The sequence below is a fragment of the Stegostoma tigrinum genome, chromosome 24 (genome assembly GCF_030684315.1).
Source record: "Stegostoma tigrinum isolate sSteTig4 chromosome 24, sSteTig4.hap1, whole genome shotgun sequence".
Taxonomy (NCBI): Eukaryota; Metazoa; Chordata; class Chondrichthyes; order Orectolobiformes; family Stegostomatidae; genus Stegostoma; species Stegostoma tigrinum.
This window is the reverse complement of record NC_081377.1, coordinates 21,062,957-21,082,230: the sequence shown is the minus strand read 5'-3', so window position 1 is coordinate 21,082,230 and position 19,274 is coordinate 21,062,957. Positions and strand designations below refer to the sequence as shown.

Below are 19,274 nucleotides of genomic sequence, written 5' to 3'. Positions count from 1 at the left end.
TTTTACTGTTACCAAATCGCACATTGCAATAGAATACATAATCAGTTGGAATAATTCAGTTCCTTAGGCTATGAACATGTTGCTAGTATTCTTCCATAATTTGTGCTGAAGATAGCCTGAATTGAGCAAATCAGAAACTTAGATATAAACCAAAATGAAAGTTAATTTGATTGTAATGATTTGATAGCATTTTGTGCAGGGTTTAAACTGAAGCAAATGCAATACATTTCTGTAACTTGTATGAGCATGTCTTGGTATGCATGTTCCCGAACTAGATTATAGAAACAGGAAGTACTGTAGTCCATTTGACCCTTTACAAACTGTTCTGTAATTCACTGAGATCATGGCTGATCTGCAACCTAAATCCTGTGAGCCTTTGTTACTCAGTTGTAAAATGTTTGTTTTTTTTTCAAAAATAGTATTGATCTGGCATCGGTTGCTGTTTGACAAAAGGAGTTCCAAATATTTACATGCGTAAGGTGGTATGTGTTGCATTTCTGAAAATTCTGGCTCTACAGTCATCGCAAGCAGATGTACTATATTTGTTCCTTGAAATAATATTAACTGCAGACTAACATATCTTAATTGACCATTCTTGATTTGAGTTGGGAGTGATAAATTCCTCCAGTATAGTCGTCATGTGCTTTTGCCATGATTAGTGTCACTCTTTAGAGGAAGTCTACTTGGCATAAATGCCTAAGTTTCGCTGGGGATTAGGTGAACCAAGGAGTCCAGTAAATTTCAGTTAGACTCCTTGATTTTAAACAGCTGATTAGGGAAGAAATAGTTGTCATTTGGCCTTTCTCTGGGTTAGCGAAGATTAAATCGGTCATTCACTTCTGATGCCTGTGTAAGAATCCCCTGCTGTGTAAAGCAAGCAGGCAACTTTAAAATCTTCTGGGGGAGTGAGGTGGTAATTGTGTAATAAATGCTGCTTTGGAAGGGGACTGAGATATACGGAGCTTTGCTCTGAACTTTTCTTGGTGCAAACACTTGACGTGGATATTCGTTCTGCCTTTGGGACAGAAGAGGTCCTTCAGCGTGTCGAGTCTGCATTGACAAATAGCAGTCTAAATCTGAATCTACTCCCCAGTGTAATCACTCCTTTGTGTTGTAATTCTGATTTGAAAATATATGGAAGTATGCTTGGAAATTTTAATCAATTAGCATATCAACTACCTAGAAAGGTAACAATAGCTATGTAGCTGCTTCCTTTGCATCATGATCCTACATATGACAGATCAGTGATCAGTCATCTGACTTCTAATAGTTGGAAATGTTTTCCTGGATCCTGAGATCAAAAAGCCACCTCTCAGTGCCTGTTGGATCTTTAACATCCAGGTGTACAAATAGATGGGTCTAGATTTATTTCTTGAACTTCAGAGCAGTATAATTGTAGTGTAAGAATCCTGGGATCATATTGATCTAATTTGTAATCAGATTTGAAATGAGTCTTGATTTATTGTTATTACCTTGCTTGAGTTCACTCAATATGAAGTTGAGTTACTCAAGGATCTTGAGTAAATAATTACTGAGTTTGTGCATTAACTCCTGTACATAAAAGGAAATTTTTTAACATTGGAATGGTAGTACTCGCCAAAATAAGTCTAACAAATATTCAATAACAAGGTGTGGAGCTGGATGAACACAGCAGGTTGAACAGGAAAGCTGACGTTTCGGGCCAAGACCCTTCATCAGAAATGGGGCAGGGGAAGAGGGTTCTGAAATAAATAGGGAGAGGGGGAGGCAGATTGAAGATGAGTCAGTGGGAGAGAGATCCACTGAGGTTTGTCTGGAGGGAGGAGGGTAACTTCATCAGGTTAGGCATCCTTGGAAGAGGCTTCGCAGTGGGGTTAAAATTGATTCAGAGATAATAGGAACTGCAGATGCTGGAGAATCCAAGATAACAAGGTGTGGAGCCTGATGAACACATTTCAGATGAAAGGTCTAGGCCTGAAATGTCGGCCTTCCTGCATCTCTGCTGCCTGATCTGCTGTGTTCATCCATGGTGGATTTTGGGAAGGAGATAGAAACAGGCCGTGTGGGGTTGGGGGCTGTGGGTGGGAGGTCCCCTGAGGTGATGAGGTCATGAATGGTGTTGGAGATGATGGTTTGGTGCTCGGGGGTGGGGTCATGATCAAGGGGGCGGTAGGAGGTGGTGTCGGAGAGTTGGTGTTTGGCCTCGGCGATGTAGAGGTCAGTGCGCCATACTACCACTGCGCCACCCTTGTTTGCGGGTTTGATGGTGAGGTTGGGGTTGGAGCGGAGGGCTGCCCGTTCTGCGGGGGAGAGGTTGGAATGGGTGAGAGGGGTGGAGAGGTTGAGGGGGTTAATGTCTTCTCGGCAGTTGGAGATGAAGAGGTCGAGGGAGGGTAGGAGGCCTGGGGGTGGTGTCCAGGAGGAGGACTTGTGTTGGAGGCGGGTGAAGGGATCAGTGGAGGGAGGGTTAGGCTCCCGGTTGAAGAAGCCTTCCGGGGAGACCACTCTCTCTCTGACTCCCTTGTTCGCTCCACACTGCCCTCCAACCCCACCACACCCGCCACCTTCCCCTGCAACCGCAGGAAGTGCTACACTTGCCCCCACACCACCTCTCTCACCCCCATCCCAGGCCCCAAGATGACTTTCCATATTAAGCAGAGGTTCACCTGCACATCCGCCAATGTGGTATACTGTATCCATTGTACCCGGTGTGGCTTCCTCTACGTTGGGGATACCAAGCGGAGGCTTGGTGACCGCTTTGCAGAACACCTCCGCTCGGTTTGCAATAAACAACTGCACCTCCCAGTCGCGAACCATTTTAACTCTCCCTCCTATTCTTCAGATGACATGTCCATCATGGGCCTCCTCCAGTGCCGCAAGCATGCCACCCGAAGGTTGCAGGAACAGCAACTCATATTCCGCTCGGGAACCCTGCAGCCTAATGGTTTCAATGTGGACTTCACAAGCTTCAAAATCTCCCCTTCCCCCTCTGCATCCCACAACCAGCCCAGCTCATCCCCTCCCCTCACTGCATCCCAAAACCAGCCCAGCCTGTCTCTGCCTCCCTAACCTGTTCTTCCTCTCACCCATCCCTTCCTCCCACCCCAAACCGCACCTCCATCTCCTACCTACTAACCTCATCCCACCTCCTTGACCTGTCCGTCTTCCCTGGACTGACCTATCTCCTCCCTACCTCCCCACCTATACTCTCCTCTCCACCTATCTTCTTTTCTCTCCATCTTCGGTCCGCCTCCCCCTCTCTCCCTATTTATTCCAGTTCCCACTCCCCATCCCCGCCTCTGATGAAGGGTCTAGGCCTGAAACGTCAACTTTTGTGCTCCTGAGATGCTGCTGGGCCTGCTGTGTTCATCCAGCCTCACACTTTGCTAAATAATATATTTGAATGTGTCTAAACCTTAGTTGATGGGAAGGGTTTGGAATTTGTGAAATATTGAATTGTGAAAAATGAACATTTAATCCAGTACTTTTCTGAGACAGTTGGTGATCTGAGAGTAACTGGCTTAACAGCACTCAAGACTTCACAGTTTGAGACACACTGATTTCAGCAAAAAGTGTAATTTAAACAGGTCTAGGACTGAAAAGTGGTGCTGGTGGAAACCGAAGCAGAAACAGGGAGTATGTGCAAATGCCACACAGTCACCCAAGGCTGGAATTGAACCAGGTCCCTGGAGCTAAGTGGTAGCAGTACTAACCACTGAGCCCCCGTGCCACTTTGTTCTTCTGATTTCACCCATTGTTAGTTCTTCTCCTCTTGGCCTTTTTGGAAATGTTATCCAAAGGTACAGTGTTACTTTCAGATTTGTACTGATGGCATCCAGGTCTACCTCATCTCTGGCTTCTCTGCTGCATTTATTTATCCAATGCGACTGCTGATGTTCATACAACTCAAACAGACCTTTTCACTATAACTGGTCTGGATGGACTTAAGTCCCAAACTAATCTAGTTCCATCTGCCTGCACTCCAAACATTTCTTATTTGTGTACTTACCCAAACATCTTTAAACATTGTAACTGCACCCATATCCTCCATCCTCAGGAAGTTCATTCCCCATAAACCACTCCACTAATATTTTTTTAAAAAGTTGTCCGGGTTTTTCTCAAATTTCTTTCACCTGAAAAATTTGACCCCTAGTCTTGAAATCCCCATCCTAGGAAAAAGGCACTTGCCCTTCACCTTATTTATGCCCTTCATAAGCCTGTTATATGGTCACCTGTTGATCCCACCCCCAAATGGGGTGTAGGAGAAGTGGAAATGTCCCAGCCCCTCCTTTATATTTCAAAGCCTCCAATCTTGGTAACATCCTGGTAAATGTGTTCTGAACCCTCTTCAGCATAATATCCATGCTATAATGGGCTGACCAGAACTGGACACAGTACTCCAGAAGAGGTGTCCCCAGTGTACTGTATAACTTCAATATGACATCCCAACTGCTTTTACGCAAAGGACTGAGCGGTGACGGCGAGCATGCTAAACGCCGCCTTAACCACCCTGTCGACACATGATGCAAACTTCAAAGAACTATGTACCTGAACTCCTGGGTGTCTCTGTTCTATGACACTACCCATAGCCCTACCCATTAAGTCTTGTTTTACAGAAATGTAACGCCTCTCATTTATCCAAACTAAACTCCATCTGCCACATTCTCAGTCCGCTGACCTAAGCAATAAAGATCTCCTTGTAATCTTTGGTAACCGCCTTCACTGTTCTCTATATCACCAATTTTGGTGTCATCCTCAAACTTGCTAACTGTGCCTTTTAGACCAATGACTTTGAGAAAATAAATGACAGAAAAGTGGACCCAGCACTGATCCTTGTGGAACATGGTAGGAGGCCTTCAGACTGGAAAAACAACACTCCTCCATCACTGCCTCCTGCTATTAAGCTAATTTTGTATCCAATTTGCAAGGTCAACCTGAATCCCATATGATCTAACTTTAATTAGTCTACTGTACAGAACCTTGTCAAAGCTTTTATTAAAAATCAAGTAAACAAAGTTTCCTGCTCTGCCCTCACAACAAAATTCTTGGTTACTTCCTCAAAAAACTCCCAATTTTGAGAGACTGATGAGCTGACACATTCTTCATAGAAATATTGAAAAGACTGAAGCCATTGTTTTTAGTGTCTACTCCAACCTCTCTCCAGCTTCTGGTTTCATTCCATTCCCTTGCAACAGCTGGAGGTTAAAATAGTCTGTACGCAACCTTGCTGTTACATTTAATCCTGAAATAACTAATTTTAACCTCTGGTTTGTGCCATCATGCACATCCCCTATTTCCGTTTCTATGACGTCGCCTGACTTCATCCTGTCCCGTTACCTGCTGAAGTCCTCATTCATGTCTCTGTGACCTTTGGAATCAGTTATTCCGTTGTAGTACCAGCTCTTCTGGTATTGTAGCAAGTTATATTCCCTTATCTCTACTCACTGACATATGTTGATTCCAAGTCAAGTTTTGAGTAGGTTTTGTTTTACTTAAATTACTTATCCATGTTTGAAATCCCTGCATGATTTTTTTTTCCCTTTCACGTCTTTTCTAGTCCCAGAACCCTCTTGATATCTGCGCTGTTGTACTTCTGGCCTCTGTATCTCTAATTTTAATAGCCATACCTTCAGTTATCTAGGTTTTAAACTTGAGAATACGATGCTTATACTTACCTGCATCTCTAACTTGCTTGCCTTCTGTTTAAGAAACCTCTTCCTTTGGTTCCACCTCGAGTCTGTGAAATGTCCTGTAGAAATTTCTCCACGTTCAGGATGAGAAGTTACTACTTTCTTACAGTTTTGACTTAATAGTATTCTGACTACTTTGAAATATTTTTGATTTCTGCCTTGTGATACTCCTGCATAATCTTGTGAAGGACTGTGAAATGATGCAAGGTTGTATGGCCTTCAGTTTTTTATTAAATGTTGTTTCACAAGGTGACCTCAGCATTTCAACAATGTATTTACATAAAATTGATTTTTTTACAAAAGTAGGAACAAAAACTTTTCTTTGTCTCCTATCTGCTCGATGTCTAATATTTCCACCCATTTGAAGTAACCCAAAAACATTTGTGTAACTGCAGTCACAGATCCTGTAACTGTTAACCCTCGCACTAGAGTTGTTTTGCACTGTGGTTCGTCACAATTTGAAGATCATTTTGTCATCACCATTTGTAACACTTGCACAATATTAGTAATGTTTCCTTTTTTTCATACAAGCTAAGTTGAGCAACATTTCAGATGTTCCACAAATTTCCTCTTGCAGCCTTGCTATCAAATTCTCAATGTTTGAAAATATTCACTGATTTCAGAATATGATTATAATTTTGGTTGCTTCTCGCTCGATACATGTAGGAAAACTGAAGGAAAGCAGAATTTGCAGTGCTGTCTTTCCTTTAATTATATGCAGCTGCTTGCAGTTGTTTGGAAAAAGTGTATCAGCTAGTGCCAGTCATTTTGAACCACTCTCCCACGTGCACTTTCTGCACAAATGAAGCTTTTTTAAAATTTGATATTTGGCTGACTTTTTATTGTTTTTTTTTTCCCTTCTAGGTTGAACAATGGAAAACATGGAGACCCTCGTACAGAGGTTGGAGAAAGCTGTTTCACGACTGGAGATTTTGGAATCTGGTAGAAATGCAGTTGATGGATCTGATGGTCATGGTAAACAAATATTTTGACTTAAGATTATTTTTAAATTGTTGTCATAGTATGATTTGAATGTTCTACAAAAGCTTGGAGTCATAAAGGGCTATAGAAAAAATCCCTTTATCCTATTGATTGTAGATTGGTCAGAAACAAGCATCTAACAATTCTGATCCCATTTTCTAGCACTTGACTCATAGCCTTATATGTCTTGGCATTGCAAGTGTACGTCAAAATATTACTTAAATACTTGAGGGTTTTTTCTACTGTCCTACAGGCAGAGACTTGCAGATTTCCTCCTCTGTCTGGATGAAGGTATTTTTCCTCACGCCCCCCTCTGAATCTCCTGCCCCTTAACATTTTAAACTTATGCCTCCTGATCATTGATCCCTCCACAAAAGGAGGAAGAAGTTGCTTCCCATTTTTCTTATCTGTAACCCTCATTTTTATACATCTCAATCATGTCCCTCTTCAGCCTTTGCTCCAAAGAAAACAAACCCAGTCTCTCTTTTATTACTAAAACTCTACTGCAGGCAACATTCTGGTAATTCTGTGCAGCATTTCTGGTGCAGTCACTTTCCTCCTAAAATATAGGTTTCAGAACTGCTGTAGTTTAGGCCTAACCAACTTAATACAGTTCCAGCATAACCTTCCTGCTGTAAATTCTGTGCCTCAGCTGATTTTAAAGACCATTAGTCCACATGCCTCCTTAAGTGATGGCTGTGAATCCATTGTCAATTTTGGAAAAGCCCATCTGGTTCACTAATGCCCTTCTAAGGACGGAAACTGCCATCCTTACCTGGCTTGGCCTACATGTGGGCCTGGAGTCACAGCAATGTGTTTGACTTTGAACTGTCCTCTGGGCAATTAAGGATAAGCAATAAATGCTGCTTAGCCAGTGACACCCTCCTCCCAAGAATAAACTTTAAAAAACAGTCTGCCCTGCTACCTTAAGGGGCCAATGAACATGCACACCCCTTGCCATATATTCTTTTGCCTTGTTTGTCCTGCTCAAGTGCATCACCTTCCAGTTTGCTGGATTAAATTCCACTTGCTACTGATCAGCCCATCGATATTGCCTAGTAGACTAAGGTTATCTTTCTTGCTATTTACCCACAGTTTTCATATCTGCAAATTTACTGATCAACCCTTTGATATTCAAGTCTAAATCACTTACAGCAAGGGCCCCAACACCGATGCCTGCAGACTCCACTGAACACAGGGCTTCCAGCCATGAAAATACCCCTTGACCATCTCCCTCTACTTCCTGCTACTTGACTAAGCATGAATCAAATTTACTTGGATCCCATGGACCGTTATCTTCCCTGTTAGAAGCAAATTACTGCAAATATTGTGATCGGTACTGAAAAAAGCAAATGCAAGAGATCAGTGGGTCAGGCAGCATCCATGCTGCCAGAGTTTCACCAGCTCTGAAGAGTCATCTAGACTCAAGATTAGACAAACAGACTGGAAGAACACAACAAGCCAGGGAAGGAGCAGTCAATGTTTTGGATATAACCTTCAGGACAGGCAGCCATGAAGAAGGGTAATACAAGTAATGTTGACTGCTCCTTTCCTCCAGATGCTGCCTGGCTTGCTGTGTTTTTCTGAGTTGGATTCCAGCATCTGCAGTTCTTTTTTTGTCTCGACTCAATGTTAGCTTGTTCTGTCTTGATTGGATGCTGCCTGACCCTCTGATCTCCAGCTTTTGTTGTTTTCATACCTTTCCTATTAGTGTCCTGTGCAGGACCTTATCAAAAGCCTCAAAGTCCGTTAGACTCTATCAGATGCATCGCCTTCATCTACACACCTGGTCACCTTTTTTTTTAGAAAAATTAACCAAGTTGGTAAGATGTGACCACCCCTTCACCAACCTTGCTGACTGTGTATGTTTTTGTTTTTTTTTAATTTGACCCCTGCCTCTCCAAGGGCAGATTAGTTCTGTCCCTCAGAATTGCTTCCAATATATTCCTAACTGCTGTGATATGGCTGGCTGGCTTGTGGTTTCCTGGTTTGGATTCCACCTTGAATGACTAAGAACTTGATTGTCCTCTAGTCCCTTGGCATCTCTTCTATAGCGAGAGAGGAATTGAAAATTTGGTCAGTGTCTTGGTAATTTCCTCCCTTGCCTCACTCAACAGTTTGGTATATTATTTTGTCTATTCCAGATTTTTGTTGCTTTTGGAAAGCTAAAGCTAGGTCATGCTGCTTGATCCCTTTCTGAACTAAGGAGACCTGTCAATGTACATCAGTTGACATGTTTGTGTGACTGATTTTAGTTATCATAAATAGATTTAAGACTCTTTGCCTCTGTGTGACAAGACTTTTGCTTGCTTACCATTTGGCCAGCTGCATTAATATTAAGAGATAACACGGTGTGAAGCTGGATGAACACGGCAGGCCGAGCAGGAAAGTTTTTGATGTTTTGGGTCAAGACCCTTCAGAAATTTCCGAAGAAGGATCTCGACCCGAAATATCAAACTTTTCTGCTCCTCTGTTGCTTGGCCTCCTGTGTTCATTCAGCTTCACACAGTTTTCTCAGATTCTCCAGCATCGGCAGTTCCTACTATCTCTGCATTGATTTTGATTCTTGGTTAACACAATAGGCATGAATTCTTCCCTGTTAGTCTAACCTAACACTGTTTACCTTCAAACTTTGTGTTCAAAATATGTCCTTTCATGCTACATGTTGATGCCACTCCAATATGTAGGTCACAAGAAGACTAAGCTGCTTTGTTTTTTCATGAAGGAACAGAGTTAAGACAAGCAGAGAAACTTTGTTTTAACATTGGATTGAAATTTAGTCTTTACCTTCTGACAAACCTTTCACTCAATGTGCATACAAGCTTGCAAGTTCAGGAGCAGGCATGTGCCTTTTGGGCCCTTGAGTCTGCTCACCCATTTGGCTGATCTGATTGTAGACTCTCCTTTCCTGTCTACCCATTTCAGTACATTTCTTAGGTAACAAAGTGCGAAGCTGGATGAACACAGCAGGCCAAGCAGCATCTCAGGAGCACAAGAGCTGACATTTCGGGCCTAGACCCTTCATCAGAGTTTGGTGCTCAGGGTTGGGGTCGTGATCCAGGGGGCGGTAGGAGGAGGTATCAGAGAGTTGGCATTTGGCCTCGGCAATGTTGAGGTTAGTGTGCCACACAACTGCGCCTCCCTTGTCTGCGGGTTTGATGGTGAGGTTGGAGTTGGAGCGCAGGGCTGCCTGTTCTGTGGGGAAGAGGTTGGAGTGGGTGAGAGGGGTAGAGAGATTGAGGTGGTTAATGTCTCCGGCAATTGGAGATGAAGAGTTCGAGGGAAGGTAGGGGTGTTTGGTGCTTGGGGGTGGGGCCATGATCCAAGGGGCGGTAGGAGGTGGTATCAGAGAGTGTTCCAACTCGCCAATACTTCCTCCCACTGCCCCCTGGATCACAACCCCACCCCTGAGCACCAAACTCTGATGAAGGGTCTAGGCCCAAAACGTCAGCTTTTGTGCTCCTGAGATGCTGCTTGGCCTGCTGTGTTCATCCAGCTTCACACTTTGTTAGCTTGGATTTTCCAGCATCTGCAGTTCCCATTATCTCAGTACATTTCTTGATTTTTTTTTTAAATGAAGTTGGCTGAATCAGAAGGCTAAGGTATGACAGCTACCTATTTCAGGTGTCTTAAACCTGCTCGTGTTTTCTTTTTTGCTCAAAAATGAAGCTGAGGAGTGACTAATCCTGTCATAGGAGAAATCAATTAAATTGTTAACTAATTCCATGTCTTTCAGGCTTTTTTTCTGCAGTGATTCAGTGCTTTTGCTAAAAATGTAGTGTAAAAAGCTGCACCTAACATAAGGGGTTTTCTCCCAAGTTCTAGCCTTTATAAATTCAGATATGACTTTATAAACAACTGCGCTTGGTTTTTATACTACACATCTCTACATGTTTTCCCTTTAAGGTAAATGTGCTTTGATACCAGATTTCTGAAAGCCACTTAATTTCGTGTTTGCATTCTTGGATCCTTGTAGGGTAACGTGCATTGTTTTGATCTTGACCAACTTTGTTTGTATGAATGGATTCTTTATTTTGCATTATAATCGTGTGATAATATGCATCTGGTGTTTTTTTTTCTTTATACAGAAGTTGCTCCCTTCGTAGAGGCATTTGATGAGATGCTGACTGGAACAATTGCACAATATTACAAACTAAGCAAAGAGATTGGTGGTGATATTGGAGAACATGTGAGTAGATTTTTTTTTCCAAGGAGTTTGTCAAATTATAGATGGCCCTGTCATTTTGACAATTCCCGATAATGGATGTGGGTGTTTCGGGGGGTAAGGAATAAGCAGTGAGCTGTTATAATTAGCTGTATGTGTGTGGTGACAAACGCATCAAGCTTTCTTTTTTCTGATACCTCTTGATAAATAGCGTGTTTTGTATTGAAACACTGAATCACTATTGAATGTCAAAGGCTTTGTCCCTGAGTCCGGAGTTATTTGAATTCAAATAAAGTCATTTAAATAGTTTAGTAAACAAGTGACAAATCTAAAGCTCCTTGACTGAAGTAACCCCATGTCAATGATGGAAATGGGGGAAAAAAGCCTTTTAAAATATTCAGTCGCTACTGTGAAGATGCTTGTATTTCTACCACAGTTGATCAGTCTTTTGACTTTGTCTATGAAAGCTTAAGTATTGGTTATAGTTTGTCAAGAAATGACATTTGGGCACCTTGAACTGCACATCAATCATGCAGTGCCTTCAGGAAAGGAAATAATTAGATGAAATTGCTCATTAAACTCCTTTTAAAGTTCCTTAACTTCTATTTATCGTGTCCTTGTCGCATGAGAAAGCAACTTGCACATGTACAGTGCCTTTTTTAAATAGAATGAAATATTTGAATTTCAACTTAAACTTTATTCATGTGAACATTATAAAACATGATGTGGAGGTGTTGGTGTTGGATTCGGGTGGACAAAGTTAGAAGTCACATGACACCAAGATATAGAAAAACAGGTTTATTTGAAAACACAAGCTTTCGGAGTGCTGCTCCTTTGTCAGGTGATTATGACATTATATAACAATAGTATTCAGTGAGAAATTAGATCGAGATAGTTTCCTCACTGAAATAGCTTTTAAGGAGGAATGTGAGGTGGAGAAATGGAAAATATATTCAAGTTAAGTCTTAGGCAGCTAAAGCTACATCCCACAATGGTGGATTTATTAAAATAGATGTTCGTAATTAAAGGAGCGCACATAGCTCAGCTTTGCAGGAGTGTGGGATATTAGAGTATGGATTTGAGGTTGTGGAAGAATTTGAAAGCGTGGGTGAGAATTCTAAAGTTGCTTGACCACAATTCCATGTGCATGACTGAGCACAGGGTAATAGGTAAATGGGACTTAAGTGCAGCAAAGATTTTGATGTTCACTGAGATGGGATGTAGGAGATGAGACTAAAATTTACAAAGAGTTAAAAATGAAGTCGAAGGATGTGTATCCAGATACATGCAGTATTCAAATCAAGACAGATGATGGAGTGCAATTGAAATAACTAAATATGATCTGGTAAGGGGTAGTATAGTGGCATGGTTGAAGGTCGACAGGCTACCAGGGAACAGAGTAATGAATGAGTCTTTTCCAAGTTGACAAGATGCTTGATATCTCATAAGGATTAGTGTCAGAACTTTGTTTACAATTTAGATCTGTTTGGATGAAGGGACGTTAGGTATATTTGACAAAAGCTGGACAGGAAAGCAAGTTGTGAAGAAGTTACAATAACGTGAGCTACGCAAATAGGCAAAGATGGCAGTGTATAACGTGGAGAAATGTGAAATCCTGATTTGCTATGATGAATAAAAGAAGCATACTTTCTAAATGAAGACTGCAGAGCTCAGATGTAGAGGAATTTGGCAGTCCTTGTGCATGAATTGCAGAAGTTTAGTATGCAGGTGCAGCAAGCAATTTGGAAAGCTAATGCAATGTTCTCATTTATCATGAGGGGAACTGAATATAAAGTGAAGAGGTTACACATCAATTATACAGAGTGCAAGTAAGGCTGCATGTGTCGTACTCTCCATATTGTTGGTGACTTTATTTTGAGGAATGATGGAAATGCATTGTGGCTGTTCAGGGATGCTTTCCTAAACTAATAGCTGTAATGTTGTCTCATGAGGAAGGTTGAACAAGCTAGGCTTGTGTTTGGAGTTTTAAAGACCAAGTGGCAAGTTGATTGAAATATACAAAATCCTGAAGGGTATTGACCGGGTAGATGTGGAAATCAAAACTCTGAAAATGCAAGTGTACCACACCCTTTGCTGTCTCATTTTAATAGAACCTTGTTTGCCCAGTATTTTTGGAAATCTATTTATTTGGTCATCTTGTGAAGATAACTGAAGTTGTTTAATTGCTGTGCTATTTCCTTCTCTATTATCAACTGTCACATTTCAGACTGTAAGGGACCTATGTCACCTTCAACACTTCTTTCATGTGCAGAAACCCTTGCCTATTTTTATGTTCTGTGCAGGTTGTATCTCTTACACTTTTTTCCCTCCTTAATCTGTCTTAATCCACTTTTTGCTGAATTCCAAACGGCCCCTAATCCTTCAGTTTGCTAATTTTTCCAGCAGCTTTATTTTACTACTCTTTCAGTCTGTAATACTCTTTTTTTTTTTTTTTTTTTTCTTTTTGTTAACCACCGTTGGGCCACATTTTTCACCCAAAGGCAGTGTATAAGTATTGTAATGCATGCTTTTGTTATTTAATAATCGGCCTTTGCCGATCCATTGTTACTCCTTTTTAATTGGAGTTACAAATTCAGTCTCAACTGATTTGATTTGCTCCTCATACCTTTGTAGTTTCCTTTTGTTTAAATTTGTGACCCTAGATTTGAATTGGACTGTTTTTTTTAAAGCAATGGTCATTTTTACCTGAAGGCCCTTTCACATCAAGGTTATTAAATAAAACCAAGGCACGCCTGGTCCCTGGTTGTTTCCTCAATGTGCTGCTTTTTAAAATAATATCTTACACACATTCCAGGATTTCATTCACCACAGTATTACTAATGTGGTTTGCGTTGTCTTTATGTAGATTTTAGAATCAGCCATGATTACAAAACACCCCTGTTGTCTGCATCTTCAATTTCCTCATTTAATGCTGTCTCGTACCTTACCAGTAGTATGGAGGACTACAGGCACCCCCCACTAATGCTTTCTACCTCATTGCTTTTTGGATCTATCCAGAGTGATTCCATGTCTGAATTTCTTGTGTGGATATCCTTTCTCATTATTGCACTGATTCTATCCTTCACTAACGATGCTGCCCTAGTTCCTCCTTACTTTTTCTCTCCTTCCTAAAAGTTGAATATCCTTGATGCCCAGCTTTGGAGACCTGGCTAGAGGATTACCATAACTGTAAAGACATGAAATCTATTTGACTTATTTGCAACAAAGGTGCACAGATTGTTGCACTACACTGTCTTTTATTTATACTTTTTGTACAATGACCCTGTTTGCAGCAAGTCCTTGTTTCCTCTGCCTTTTTTATGCTTTCTTTTTGACATTTTGTTTGTATCTTTTGTTTTTCTCGCTCACCTCCCTGCTCAAGTTTCTATTTTCCCCTGCCAGTCCTAGATTAATCACACTGCAAGGATATTGGTTCTTGTCTCTCCAGAGTACAACTTGTCCAGCTTTTACAGATTCCATCTTGTCCAAAGTCATTTCCAATACCTCAGAAGCCGAAATCCATTTCTTTTGAACCATCTTTCTAGCCATGCATCCAACTGATCTGACTAGCACGGGAGCAATCCTGAGGTTACCACCTTTTTCAGGCCCATCTCAATTTATTTCTTAGCTTCCTGTAATCTGTTGGCAGAACCTGATCATTGTTACTGACAGGGACCATGACCTCTGGCTGATCTCCCTTCTGTACAGAAAGACCTATAATTGCTCAGTGACCACCTTGATCTTGGCACCAGGGAGGCAGCGCATACCCTTTAGTGTAATGTCTTCAGTTTCTGGAATTGTAAAAACATCTTATCTGTTCTTGAATAGATTTGGCTTAACGCTAATGCTGTGACAGTCACCATCTGCTGTTTGCCCATCCATTCATCTATGACGTGACTACCTTACTCTGTTCTAAAATGAAGATTGCAGCCTCCACTGGGTACTCCAGTTGCTGCTCCAAGTTAAAGAAACTGATTTCCAGTATCTGCAGCTGGGCACCTGACCCATTACTCAAGGAGGAGCATTCTATTTGGCTGAACTGCCTGACGACTTACCCTTAACATAGTTAAATAACTCCTTGAGCTGTAGCCACTTTAAACAGCTTGCTTGAGACTAGAGCCATGCCTGATGTCTGCTCACCTCTAATCTATCAAAAAATTCTTCCCTTGTTTATTTCAGTCAGCTTGGCCACCTGGTCACTTATTGAAAGTCTGGTCCTATACCAAAACTCCACACACAAACATGGATCCTAAAGGAAGATCACCAACATAAAAGATTTTTTTTACCTGCCAAAGAACAATATTGAGTGTTATCCATGAAGTTACTTAACCTTGTGTCTGATTCTTTCTAGACTCTAGTTTCAGAAAAATAGTCTCAATAGGTGCTGGTTTAGATGGAAGGAGAAACACCTGTTGTCAAAATCAACTAGTTGAAGTAATTTTTAAAGGCACAAGAATATGAACTCCTGGGTGGTTTGTAGTAATGAGAGACTGCATTGTTAGCATTGCTCAGTAACAGTAAAATTTCATTTTTAATGAGTTTGTATCCAACCCAGCTTTGCCATTTTCTGATAAATGTAATGTTTAAAAATCTGCATGAGTGATATAAATGAACATCATGGTATATTATTGTTAAAATGGTTTAATTTTGCAGCAGATAGCTGGAGCATTAGGGATGGAAGGTCAAACTGTTAAATCCAAAAACGTTGAACCCCAACTAAAGATGGGACTTTGTGCCTGTACGAAATTCTAGCTGGAGGAAGGGGTGAGGGAGTGGCTAAGTATGGGTGTTTGTGGGTGTCCTTCCCTAGGCACTGTGAATGGCCCTGTCCACATTAGTTAAACACTCACTTTTATGCAATTATTTGAACGACTATGATTTATATAAGCCTTTCACTTCAGGTGAGAATCTAATGTTAAGATGGTTCAAACAATCCAGTTTCTTTTATTTTCTGACAAATTGATGGCATGCTGATGAGAAAAACTGGGTTTGATGCCAAAAAAATTAATCGTTTTTGTATACTTTGCATTCTCCCAATCACATTGAAGTAAAATAAAATTTATTAGAAAATATACCTGTTAGAAACTGAAATAAACCTCTGCATATTTGAATCCAAATGTAGATTTATATAAGTGAGGGCTAACCATCTGATTTTTCTGGTATATTCCAATGTTTTTTCTTTTACTGTTTGTTTAGGCTGACTTGGTGGATGAAGCTGTAAAGATAGAGAGAGCATTCCTAGTGACTGCCTCCCGATGCCAGCAGCCTCCAGTGGTAAGTAGATATTTTGGATGTTATCTGCAATGTAAATCATCAAATTTAGAAATTTGTCAACTTTTAACTTTTTTGTTTTTCCTATATCCAATAATTTAATTTATTCATAGTTTCACACTTGTAACTAAAGTTTGTGAAATATTTTGGAACTAGCTATTTCTTTTTCATGTCCTTTGTCTGGATGGCTGGTTAGTTTTGAATGCTGAGATAACAAGGTGTGGAGCTGGATGATCTAAGGAGCAGGAAAGCTGACATTTAGGGTCTGGACCCTTCTTAAGAAAATAAGGGCCCAGACCCAAAATGTCAGCTTTCCCACTCGTCTGATGCTGCCTGGCCTGCTGTGTTTATCCAGCTCCACACCTTGTTACCTCAGACTCCAGCATCGGTAGTTTCTACTATCTCCGAGTTTTGAATGCTGTTTGTTGCCATGCACGTCCTATGGGAACTTGCAAGACAGAACTCGCTCTGTTTGATTTTAACTTATGAATTTGATTCACATCAAAAAGTGCAGAGATCGTTCTCTAGATTGCCTTCAATGTCAGTGTATCTTAACTGAAGGGCCCAAAATTCAGTGTTTTAGCTGAGGTCTGATTTGTGCCCTTTTTTTGGATATAGCAAAACCTATTTTCATATTAGAACATAGAACATAGAACAGTACAGCACAGAACAGGCCCTTCAGCCCACAATGTTGTGCCGACCATTGATCCTCATGTATGCACCCTCAAATTTCTGTGACCATATACATGTCCAGCAGTCTCTTAAATGACCCCAATGACCTTGCTTCCACAACTGCTGCTGGCAACGCATTCCATGCTCTCACAACTCTCTGCGTAAAGAACCTGCCTCTGACATCCCCTCGATACTTTCCACCAAGTAGTCGCACAAGTTACTACATTGGCAAGTCCTGCCCTCCTATTTTCAATCCCCATGTTCCACCCTTCATTCTGTTTAACTCCTCCGAAACTCTTCTGTTCCCTTAGCTTTTATTTCTAAATTTTATATGCCTTCCCTATTACCCATGGAACTTGCATGCTAGTTTTTTTTGTGATTCATGCACAAGAACTCCCAAATGCTTCTATTCTGTATTTTCTATAGTCTTTCTCTACTTTTAAGTATTCAGGTCCTTTATTCTTCCTGCCAAAGTGCATTGCCGCACATTTCCCCACTTTATATTCCATCTGCCACGAATTTGCTTACTTGCTTGGGCTGTCCATAATACAGTAGTCTACTGGGGAGTTTTTTGTCCTTTTCATATAGCACTTAGCAACTGATAATGTCACCATTGCAGTTGTTCAGTAATAGTCTTGACCAGAGTGTTTGTAAACATAATTGGGGTGGGTTGGGAAAATTAATCTAAAAGTAAATGCAAATTGCATTTGCTGCTTTGATTGAACTTTTGTTTCCAAAATCTTTGAAGCTGAATGCACCTCTTCTGCTTCTACAATTTGTGCATCTGTTATACTTTTCAGCAATTATCCATTTGGCCAGCGAGCAAGCACAGACATGACCTGTGTCATCTGGCTGCGACCAGGGACGTGGTGCTTTGGAGTTCGTATCGCTAGATCAGTAATTCAGAACCTCGGGCTAATGTGACAGGGTGTGATCAATTCCCACCATGACAAATGATGAAATTTATTCTAGATTTTCACTGAATTATAAGACTTCACCCTAGTGGTGAGCATATAACTGCTTTGTTGCAAAACCCCACCTGGTTCACTCACGTTTCCTTTTAAGGAAACAAATCTGTCATTCTTACCTTGTTTGGCCTACATATGACTCCAGGCCCACAGCAATGTAGATGACTTTTAACTGCCCTCAGGGTAATTAGAAGTGGGTAATAAATGCTGGCCAAGCAAGCAGCAACTATGTCCCATGAACAATCTTTAAAAATTGAGTGACCGCAACTTACTTTCTGTTCCTTGCACCGCCTAGAAGTGTAAATAGTATGCATCACCTCTTAATTTTTAATCCTGGCCAGTTTTTCAAACCTGAATTAGTAAAGCCGCACCTCCAAACATACTTCTAATTAAGAACTAGCGATGTCTGAGTGGTAAAGGGAATTAAAAATAGATTTGAGCGCTTTGGATGCTTAGTCACTGAAAGTGTCAGTGCACTTTCAAAGATACAAGATTCAAGAAGAATAAAGATCAAGCAGAAAAAAAGCTAAAAGTTCAGCCCTGATTGAAGGCCGGACAGGCTTAAGTGATAATGTGTCATTCCTTGTATTCCTATCTGGAGTTTCATTGAATCCTGCTGCCAAGTTGTAAGTAAAATTGGATTTGGCAGGTCTTGGTCATGTTTTTGTAGCACCTCATTGAGGGGAAATTATTGTGCTCATTACACATTTGAGATTTAAGCATTTAAAGTTGAAAAGTACTGAAATATAATTAATTTTTGGTTAATTACGTCATTAGTGTGGAGACAGGAGACAAATGAATTAAATACATCAGTAGGTACTTTGCATGAGATTCTGTAATTGGAAGTAGTCTCATAGTTCATTAAACTGTGCCAGCCCTAATGAGTGAACTGTAATTCTGTAATGTTTGGCTGTTTATCCTCTCCAAGGATCTCACTAGAGACTAATTAAGGTGTAACACTATACTAAAAATAGTTTCTAATTAGAAGCTGCATTCCCAATCATCTATAAAATGGTTTTTCTGACATTGTCCTTTTACCAGCAAACTTTCATCTCTGATTAATGGAATTGCTGAAGTGCATCCTAAAATGTTGTCACCTCAATTTTTCTAAAAGCCACTTAAGAAACTTTTAGCAGTAAATGGTGGAAGCAAATAGGGCAGTACAATGTGGTATTAAAATTCGTGCAATTGCATTGTAAATTTTGAGTGCCAAGAATTTTGGAAAGGACAACAAGTTATTGCAACAAGAACTTGAGTGTTTAATGCTCAAAATCAGTGTTTGGATGTGTGTTGGTTGGTGGGTGGGGCATGTTGAATGCCATCTTCTAAATTTCATTTACAAGACCATAAGAAGTAGGAACAAAAACAGAGACTTGGGTCTCTTGAGCCTGCTCCACTGTTCAGCAGCATCATGGTTGATCCAACACCCCTCACAGCCACTTTACTGCCCTTTCCTTTGTAACCTTAGATTCCCCTATTGATCAAGAATTGATCTGTCTTAAATACACAAAGGGCTCCTAATGATATCACTGTTTCCCCTCTCAACCT

General features: G+C 40.8%; 1 protein-coding gene across 2 annotated transcripts in view; it reads left to right on the top strand.

Moving 5' to 3' along the window:
• Nucleotides 1–19,274, top strand: part of cap1 (CAP, adenylate cyclase-associated protein 1 (yeast)) — a 39,719-nt gene that overhangs the window by 2,635 nt on the left and 17,810 nt on the right. For both annotated transcript variants that reach the window (XM_048558289.2, XM_048558291.2), the window contains exons 2-4: nucleotides 6,534–6,644; nucleotides 10,739–10,839; nucleotides 16,012–16,089. In XM_048558289.2, coding sequence (XP_048414246.2) covers nucleotides 6,542–6,644; nucleotides 10,739–10,839; nucleotides 16,012–16,089 — 282 coding nt within the window. In that variant the 5' untranslated portion in view covers nucleotides 6,534–6,541. The remainder of the gene's footprint in view (nucleotides 1–6,533; nucleotides 6,645–10,738; nucleotides 10,840–16,011; nucleotides 16,090–19,274) is intronic.